This window comes from Lycium ferocissimum, chromosome 3 (assembly GCF_029784015.1).
Source record: "Lycium ferocissimum isolate CSIRO_LF1 chromosome 3, AGI_CSIRO_Lferr_CH_V1, whole genome shotgun sequence".
In the NCBI taxonomy this organism is placed as follows: domain Eukaryota; kingdom Viridiplantae; phylum Streptophyta; class Magnoliopsida; order Solanales; family Solanaceae; genus Lycium; species Lycium ferocissimum.
The window spans coordinates 7920866-7931029 of NC_081344.1; the positions used below are offsets into that span (position 1 = coordinate 7920866).

Sequence of the window (10164 nt, forward strand, 5' to 3'; positions counted from 1 at the left end):
TTATTGCCAAGGCAATGCTCAATCTTTCCCCTTTAAAACATAACCTCCGGTGAATTACTCATGTCGATGAAGTTAAAATATTAATTTCTTTTGTTTAATTAATTCACAGAATTAAAACTATGTCCGATAAAATTTAAAAAGGTGTTCAAAATCACAAACTTTACTAAGTAGTTATTTTCTTAACCGCGCGAAGCGCGGATAGATTTACTAGTTGATATATAAACATATCGTAAAGGAGCTAAACTACAAACGACTACACTTGTTTCAATGAAACAGAGCACTCTTGCAGCGATCTTTTTATCTCCATAAGCAGCAAAATTTCCCATTTAATATCAGTATCCATAAGATACAAGCAAATAGAACAACTATATATTTCATTTGGAAAAAGAAAAAAGCAAAGTTACAACTTACAATTGTCATTCTCTTTTTTCACATTTGCTTAAATTGATTAGTACACCAAGCCACTATAAATACATCTGCACAATTAAAACCCCGAGCACCACTCCCCTCGACTAGCTTTTTTTTCAGTGTCTCAATTTGAAACTTATTGCTGCAACTCAATAAAACTACCTACATTCCAAAACCAAAGTGATAAAATAAATCTAAATATCTAACAAGCAACCACCATAAATAAACTAAAACATACATTGTTAATTCTTTGATCCATGTCTCTCACTCTCCACTTTCTGTGAAAAATGCTTTGGTGCAATCAAATTATCATCAAAATACCTAGCATAAGGATGCTCTTGTGGTACTAATCTCCGATACTCCTCGAAACACTTCTCTGCCTCGTCTTTTTTCCTCAACAAAGCATGTATTATCCCTTGACACAAATAAGGCCTAAAATCCTTTGGCTCCTCCTTCACTAACTCTTTATAAACCTTCAAAGCCTCCTCATATTTACTCTCAATTACCCAAATTTGTGCAAGCAAAAACATAAAATCCCTCAACTCACTCTTTTTACTCTCCTTTTCACACATCTTGATCCCCTCTTCAACTTTTCTCTTTATTTCTTTCAACTCCAAAATTGGCTCTTCTTGCGACGCCACCATCACTAGCCCATGATAAGCCTCGACGCGAAAAGGGTCATTTTTTAAAATCTCAGTGAACCCAATTTTGGCCAATTCAAGGTCCCCATTGTAAACATGTAAATGAGATTTCAATAAATGCCATTCAGTCTCATTTGGCTCTAGCTCTATCAACTTATCAATTGTCTTAATAGCGTCGACTACTTTTCGATTCTTTATTTGAATTTCCATTAAATTCCTTAGAGCATTAACATCATTCGGGTTCAATACCAATAACTCTTCAAGACCCTTTTCATTTTCCTCATCAAAGTTTGAATCTTTAACCTTTGTTTCTGTAGTATGTGAGGAAAAAGGCGAAAAAGCAAAGGCGGGTTTGGGGTAAAAATAGAATCTTGACAAGAAAAGGGAAGTAGCTGTAATGGTGGCTATAATTGTGTGTTTGAGAAATGAGAATAGAAGTGCATTTAAAGGTTGGTTGTTAAGATTTTGAGCCGAGGGTTTATGAAAACAACCTCACTATCTGGTCACAGACACTCTATCATCTTTGTACTTATCATGGACGACACTGAATATTATGTTGTTATTGTTGTTGTTGTTAAGGTTTTGAGGGTTTAAGGATTTAGGGGTTTGAGGGTTTTGGAAAGGAAATAAGGATGAAGATGAAGAAGAGGCTTTGATGGGTAAGAAAGAGGGGAACAATGGTGTTCTAAAAAAGGGAGAAGAAAAGGGTTTTAGCAAAATTAGAGGATGGTGATGAAGTGAATGGGTGATTTTCTTGTCAATTTGAATTGTTTTAGCAGCAAAAGTGTTTAAGGTGTTCATGGTGATAAAGAAAGTAGTGAGAGAGCTGTTCAGCCCAGGTGATAATGGAGGTAAATTGAGGACACATTTTTCAAGAAAAAGTAGTTGACAATGGAGGCAATGATTTGGGCTTTCCTTCAAAAACAAGGAACAAAGAGAATAGAATAGTACTTTACTTAATGAGGGTTCTTTAGGTGGCCCAAATTTTATCTTTTGTCTTTTATAGGAAAAGGGGCAAATATATGGGCAATTTGCGGGACTGCCCTTCGTTGGGTGTGGTCTTTAATTTTTATTTCTCAAAATGATGGTCTTTAAATTTCACTCTTCAGATAGAAATTCTGTCTGTCCATATAAATTCTGCTTGAATATAAAATTTTTGTCCTTTACTGGGCAGATTTATAAAATTCTGCTTGAAGCTTAGGCAGAATTTTATAAAGTCTGCCTTGCGAATTTATTTATTTTTTTATTGAGCTGAGATTCGAACCTACAATCTCGGAGTATTAGGCGAGAGGTAAAATTTAAAAACCACTAATTTGAAGGGCAAAAATTAGAGACCACAAACTTAAAGATCCTCATGTGGGTCTTAAGTTCTTGATTGGTCTCTCAACGGTTGCCCCCTGTTTTGAAAGTCTTGGCTTAGTTTCGATTTTTTCCTTGAATTGAAACTTTATTGTCCAATTTGACTGCTTGTGAAGATTAGTTTTCCACTCTTGAGGCGTTGGATGTTGTAATTAAAGCTTATTCTGATTCTAATTTCGTTGATAAAGCTGTTGAATTATAATTTTGTATTGAAAACCTATGATTTGGTTCCACATGTAGTTACTGTTAATTCTTTACTTCATGCTCTTGTTAAACATGTTAAGATTAAAGCTGCTAGGCGATTGTATGATGGCTAAAGCCAGTAGAATTTTATGTTCGATCAACCTAAAGAAAAAAGTCTGATTGTGTTTGTTGAATAAAACGATAGAGATGCATTTATCTTATGTTGGTCTGGTCTGAGTCGGGTCAAGGATAAAAGATAATGGGTTACTAAGTTTTTAAAGGAAAAAGGAAATTTTTAACTTAAAAAAGGGGTAAATGATTTTTAATTCGAAAAATAGTAGTCTGTTAGTGAAAAGGGTAAATATGCACCCGTTGTGTCCACTTTTTTAAAAAGGGTTATATTTATTATATATTGCAAATTAAAGTGTAGGAGTATATTTGCCCCTTTTCCCTTCTTTTATTGAATCATACATAATTATGACATATAAAGTGATATTTTTCGTGACATATAAAATTGGGGCCTTAATTATCCTATTCAACGGTAGAATTAGTAGTTAAAACAAATAATAATATCTTTTTTAACAAATTATACAACATTCAACAAGTCTCACAAAATTATGCATTTTGAAGATCTTCAATTCTCTTTGCTACATAATTCAAGTCTACCATCAATTAATTAGAAAGAGAAAAAATGAAGTCCATTTTCCCTAATCTAGCCCATTTATAGATTATTAGTAATTGTTATAGTTTGTCAATAAAAAATATATATTGAACTTACAATTCAAATAAAATTTTACGTATTATATTTTTAACATTCATTTTTCTAAAATTCTTTTTTTCTGGGTAACTAACGTGTATTATTTGCCAAATAAAGCTGTACAGTACAAAACTCTTCGACAGGTTGAACATGAATTCTCAAACCTATCGGCGATGTCGCAAACAAATTAAACATCAAAACTATCCTATCTATACATTGCTATTAACTCAAGGATAGAAGTTCATAAAGTCTAAATTCTTAGCTTTCTTAAATTCTATTTGGTTGTTTTTGTATATTGAAAAATCTATGTCATTTAAGAGTTCTTTGCATTTTGCATTCCTAACGTGTGTTCTCTTTTGTATTTGCGCCCTTTCCTATTATTTTTTATAATGTAGGCCTTGATTTTCTTATTTTCCGGCAAAACAACAAAACACTTTTTTAAAAATATTTTAAGGGCAACGTAGAAATATTAAAAATAAAATAAAAATGGTATAAAAGGAAAAGGATAATTCTTATTTACTATTGCCGTAAATATGTAGGCGTTTTGCTTAGGATATGGAGCTCAAATTTAAAATGTTGATTTGAAATCTCAAATTCTTCAAAAAGTAGAATTGCAAATTGTAAGTTGTGATTTTAAGTTTTCCATAAATTTATATTTTACAAAAAAAAAAATCCATCATTTATTGCAAAAGTAATTGTTCAACCTACTCTACTTTCTAATTTACCAACCATATTTGTTTTTACCAATCATATATTTTTTAATAAAAATAATGTAAATAGCTTTATGTTGACTCTTTGTAATGCCGTAGGAATATGAACATGAAGATATAGTTGTTGATGATACTGACCAACAACCGACTCAAAGTAATAATGTTGTTTCGTCTTCTCGATCATTTGATCAAAAACGCATACTCGACGTGAAGAGACTGTCCATATCATGTGGAAAGATTATATTAAAGAGTAGGTACACCACAAATTATGTTCAAATTTATCTTTTTGTTGAACTAAAGTTCGATCAATACATATTAAATTTTTTAGTAAATACTTCTGAGAAAGATATTATACTTTGTTATGAACTATGATTTATTCATTTGGTAAGATTGTGTAATAAATAGTTTTCACAATTGTAAAATTTTCGCGTTTGTAAGAAAAAGTATAACTTTTGAGATCCAAATTGCATATTCAAATAAAATTTCAATTTAAAACCAACCTGATTTGATATTGGAAATTAAGACGTGCCAAAGTAACAACAACAAAAACACAATAAGACAATGACAAAGTACTACAACAACAACAACAACAATGGCAACGGCAAACCAAAACCCAATGTAATCCCACAAAGTCGGGTCTTGATGGGGTAGAATGTTCGCAGACCTTACCTCTGTCGGCAAAATATAGTCATAAATCGAAAGTACTCCTATTATTAAGGCCGAACTCAAAATCAATAATACTAAGTCCCAAACAAATACCAATCTATCAAACTCCTCATAACACATATCCACTTTCTTCTTTAACGAATCATTTATTATCCCTTCTTCCACTTTCTTCTTTATTTTCTTCAGCTCTTCAATTGAATCTTCTTGAGAAGCCATCATCAGTGAAACAAGATAATCTTTTTCAAGAAAAGGGTCTTTTTTTAATATCTCATTAGACCAGAATTTGGCCTTATTGTAAACATGCAAAAGAGATTTCAACAAATGCCATTTGGACGTCTTATCTGGCTCCAGCTCTATCAACTTATCACTTGTGCTAATTGCATCGACTAACTTTTTATTCTTTATCTGGATTTTCATCAGTTTCATCAGAGCACATACATTTTTCGGGTCCGATAACAAGATTTCCTTTGAAACTGATTGTTTTATAGAAAGTGAAACAGCAATGGCCGGTTTAGGATTAAAACTGAAACGCATAAAGAAAAGGGAAGTAGCAGCAATGGTGGCGATGATTTTGGGTTTGAGTAATGAGAATAGAAGTGAAAACGAGAATAATGGGTTTAAAGGTTGGTTGTTAGGGTTTTGAGGGTTTAAGGATTTAGGGATTTGATGTAACTGGTAAAGTTGAAGGTGAACCGTGGAAACAAATTTTCCTCTGCGTATATGTACGGTAGAAGGTACATACAATAGATTCTTGTCGTAGGCGGATCCAGATTTGAAGTTTCCGGTGCCATGCGCCATTCAATCAATTTAGGCTTCGGGTCGGGATAAGATTATTCATTTTTCGGCTTTGTTCGGGTTATTCGTCTTTTCCGATGAATCATTTGTTTATAGCACTATATAGAAGAGAAAAGCATAAAAGTTCCACTAATATTACTAATATCATAAATATCCATCATTCATTTACAATTGTCCTCGACGAGGTTTCATCTTCTGAAAATGATCAATGATGACATCATTACTTACATTTGTAAATACATCACGCTCTATGTAACATATTAAACAATCATTCAACTATTGATCACCAATGCTATTCCGCACTTCATTTTTGATCCGCTTCATGGATGAGAATGTTTTCCCATTACGATTGCGGTCGTTAACAAAAAGATCGGTTAACTTCACAAGTAAATAAACAAGTGAATAAGTATCCACAAGATTTGCCTCAACCAATGCTTTTGCCAAATCACGAATTCCTTGCAAGTTGGAGAACTTGGGATTACCACTTCGCATATGAAATATGAAAGTATCAAGTTGGTAACTCAAATCTCGAATTCGTACTTCATCAAACTCATTCCGGATAACACTTTGCTAAAGTCATGATTCTACCTTTATCAAAATTAGCAAAAGAATTGATTGATTCAAGCTACCCATCCCAAGAAGCAAATCACTACTCGCTACATCAAAACGATCATTAAGCTCTTGAAGTTGCACATCAATCACGACAAAAGATTTCAATACGCAAGTGGTGTGAATAACAAACACCGAAGACTTACGCTTTGACTTTCCAGAAAATAAGACTCATCTAACTTGGGAATCAAAATATCATGTTCATCACAAAATGAGGAAACATCATCCAACAAAGGCTTCCATCCAGTTTCCCTCATATCTTGCAATCTTTCTTTTGCAATCTTAAGAAACTCCACCGCATTGATAATATCTTGATCCTTTTTTTGTAAAATCTTGCTCAACTCATTTGACATTGCCAACACTTTCAACATCAAGTGAAGCATAAAAACAAATTTGAATGTTTTAATCTCAATCAAAAGATATTTTGCTTGATTTCTATCACTGAGGTGGAACCTTCATGTTTAATCACTTCAAGCACATGAACAATAGTTGAGAAAATAACAATAAAGTTATCTAATGTTTTGAAATGCGATCCCCAACGAGTATCACCAGGGTCTTTGAAGTCCGCGCGTTTGATTTAGTCCTCGTCCGATGAACTTCACCGATTCAAAATCGCTTCCAACTTTTCAAATTTGATGATGACGAATTAAATCTCTACGCTTAAAAAAGATCCTCCAACAACATTCAACACATTAGTAACATGATCAAAGAAGTCTTCAACATCCCCATGTTTTTTAGCAATAGCTACAAGTGTTAATTGCAATTGATGAGCAAAACAATGAATGTAATATGCCGATGGACTATCTTTCATAATCAAAGTTTTGAGACCATTTATCTCTCCTCTCATATTACTAGCTCCGTCATAACCTTGTCCACGTATTTTAGATGGACTTAGTGAGTGATTGGAAAGCAAAGAGTAGATTTCTTTCTTTAATGAGCATGCCGATGTATCACTAACATGGACTAGACCGATAAATCGTTCTACCACCTCACCATTCTTATCAACATACCGCAACACGAGAGCCATTTGTTCTTTGTGTGAGATATCTTTGGACTCATCCACTAATATACCAAAGTAATCTCCATTCAAGTCTCCAATTATAGCTTTCACCGTTTCTTTTGCACAAGCATTGACAATGTCTTTTTGGATCATAGGACAAGTCAAAGTATCATTTTGTGGAGCATTTTCTAGTATCACTTTTCCCACATCCGGATGTTTGTCCCCGTGCCATCGTAAAAATCCTAGAAAGAAGCCTTGATTTGTTGAAGATTCACTTTCGTCATGACCTCGAAAAGGCAACCCATGATGCAAAAGAAGTCTTGCCACATCAATTGAGGCTTCCAAACGCATTCTATAATCACTTTTTTCCTTCTCGGAATGCTTTTCAAGAACAACTTGAATTGATTGATCATGATTTGACAAATCTAGCATCTTCTTGAAACATTTATCATGGACGCTATTAACCTCACCAACATGCAAACGAAATCTTTCAAGAGCCCTATTCCAACTCCTAAAACCATTTTTCGTATAAAACTTCAAATTCGCACTTCCATGTACAAATTCATTTTTGAACAAATAACAACATAGGCAATACGCAAGATCCGTCTTCACGCTATACTCCAACCATTTAGAATGTGGACCTTTGTACCAATTTGAAACAAATTGACGACCTATTTCCTATTTGAGTTGAAGGAAATTTTTTAAGCAAAGGTTGACAAAGGCCCCGTTTGAATATAATGTCTCCTCACTTCATCTCGAATTCGAGGGTTATATTCGGCAATGGGTACTTTTCTCCGGATCGGCTTCAAGCGATCCTAAATTGAGCTCATTTATAAGTCGAGAACCGTTGGCATCCGTACTAGAACTTGGTTGAGAACAATTGAATTTTGTGAGAAACTTATCCATCGCAATTCACAAAATCGAGCACTTCCTACAAAATAAAATTTATATTCAACTCGGCTTATGAAGCTACGAAAGTCGGGAAGTAAATTTTCTCGTAAACATGAAGGAATCACTTAAGTGCTAATTTTGTATTTCTATTTGCACACCTTAAGGAAAACTTACGCCTTACGGGGCATACTTTTAGTTATGTTTTATGGGACACACTTTTAGCTAAGGCATTACTAAAAGTTTCCCTTGAAAAGTTAAAAAAAATATATATATATGCTTTCGAGGGAAAGTCCGCCCTCCGGCACTTTTAGTTATGTTCAACTAAAAGTCCGCCGAGGGGGCGACTTTAGTCGTGTTATAAAAAGTCCGCTCGAGGGGGCGACTTTTAGTCGTGTTTAAGTAAAAGTCTCCACGTGAGCAAAGACGTTTAGTCGTGTTTAAGTCCGCGCAAAAATGAATCCAAAATGGATAAAAAGTACTTTATGAACCTAAAACTCAAAGCAAGCCTTGATGGTTGATATCACCGATTCAATGTCACATTCAAATAAATGCATATTAGTTTCCTTCAAGTCCATTTGCACACAAATACCATTTTCACATTCCTGCACCATAAATCTTCTTTTAATGTTTATTTTTTCAAATTTCCAATAGACAAAAAACAAGTAAATAACTAAAAGAAACAAAGAAAGAGAGACAAACAGAGACATACAAAGAATGGAATTTGGAGAAGTACTCAACAGATCGATTTTGGAGATTTAAGGTTCTTGGCAATGGAATTGGAAGGTTGCCGTATTGATTTTGATTTGGAAAGGGGAACCCAAGAACTAGGTTTATGTTTCTTGATTTGATGAGAGAGAAGAAGTTATGCTGTAAAGTTTATATACCTAAACAAAAAAAAGAGTACTAACTGAAATAAAAAAAGCTAAAAAGTAGTAACTAAAAAGTAGTAACTAAATTACTAATAATTGAAACTAAGTCAACACAAATTATTAAAAAGAAAAAGAAGAGATTAGAATAGAACGTGGTACTGCCGATTAGAATAAGAGGATTTGTACCTCACGTGGTCGCTTTTTGATGTCGTTATATTTAATTTTTCTAAAAAAAAATTGTGTAGTTACGGGGTTCGATCCCGCATGTGAAGAGACGTACGTACGGCCCATTCACCACCGGCACTACGGCATGCCTTTGTCGTGGTGCCACTTTAATATTTATCTATACATTATGTATATATACCTATATATATGTACTGTTTCGTCCGAAGCTTGCGGGTGGCGTGACATCCCCACGCCACTGAGTAGATCCGCCCCTGATTCTTGTGGTTCGGTCTTTCATCCAGCACTGAGAATTTAACGTTAAGTATTTTAAGGATTTAGGGATTTGGGATTGAAATAATGGAGAAGATGTGAAGATAGGCTTTATTAATGGGGGTGAAAAACGGCAACAATAGGGTTCTAAAATAGAGAAAGAAAAGGGTTTTGTAAAATTGGACCATTGTTATGTAGGGAATGGATTATTTTGGTATCAAAAAGGTTTAAGGTGTTCATGTTTGTTTATGACAAATTTGTTATATGCGAAAAATAAACAAAGAACCACAAACTATGAAGAAACGGAATATTTTATTGATAAATAGTGCGGTTGTAATTCCTCGCTTTTGTTTGATTCTTCTTCTCCGAATTTTCTCCGTAATTGCGAAGTTCTCGTACGTAGGATGACCATCCTTTATGAGATTTTTGAGATCTTCTCAGAGAATACGTGCCCCTTTATATGAGTCATGAGCAAAGCTATAAGTTTGAGTAGCATCCAAAAGACGTTAACTGATTTTAGAATTTGAAGATGAATTGGACTCGTCTCAGAGTCTCTAAAATTTTGATATCTACAGTGTTAATGAAGGTGATCAATTGCAGCCGCTAGTCTGGAGAAAAGTTGACTACGGAGTTGGCCGCCAGAATAGCCACCAGTTTGGGTTTTACGATTGCTCAATTATTTGGGCTTTTCTACGAGCTATAAGTTTGCGAGATTGCTGGGTGTTTTGCACAAATAGGATACTTTTGCGCTGATATTTAGATTTTATCCATGCTTCTTATATTTGTGCTAAAACCACAAATGGGTTGGAAATAAGTTATTCCATTTTTTATCCTAGATTAG

General features: G+C 34.0%; 2 protein-coding genes across 2 annotated transcripts; both read right to left on the bottom strand.

Annotated features, from left to right (window-relative positions):
• Window positions 1–356: 356 nt before the first annotated feature.
• LOC132050902 (protein SLOW GREEN 1, chloroplastic-like) lies at window positions 357–1544 on the bottom strand. Its single transcript, XM_059442242.1, has one exon. The coding sequence runs from the start codon at window positions 1257–1259 to the stop codon at window positions 651–653; it is 609 nt and encodes a 202-aa protein (XP_059298225.1). The 5' UTR covers window positions 1260–1544; the 3' UTR covers window positions 357–650.
• A 5230-nt stretch (window positions 1545–6774) lies between these two features.
• LOC132048649 (uncharacterized) lies at window positions 6775–7560 on the bottom strand. The gene has a single exon (XM_059439351.1). The coding sequence runs from the start codon at window positions 7558–7560 to the stop codon at window positions 6775–6777; it is 786 nt and encodes a 261-aa protein (XP_059295334.1).
• Between the last annotated feature and the right edge of the window lie 2604 nt (window positions 7561–10164).

What these genes read in the sequence shown, in the direction of transcription:
- LOC132048649 (XM_059439351.1), bottom strand. Translation starts at nt 7,560, where the DNA reads ATGCTAGATTTGTCAAATCATGATCAATCAATTCAAGTTGTTCTTGAA.
- LOC132050902 (XM_059442242.1), bottom strand. Translation starts at nt 1,259, where the DNA reads ATGGAAATTCAAATAAAGAATCGAAAAGTAGTCGACGCTATTAAGACA.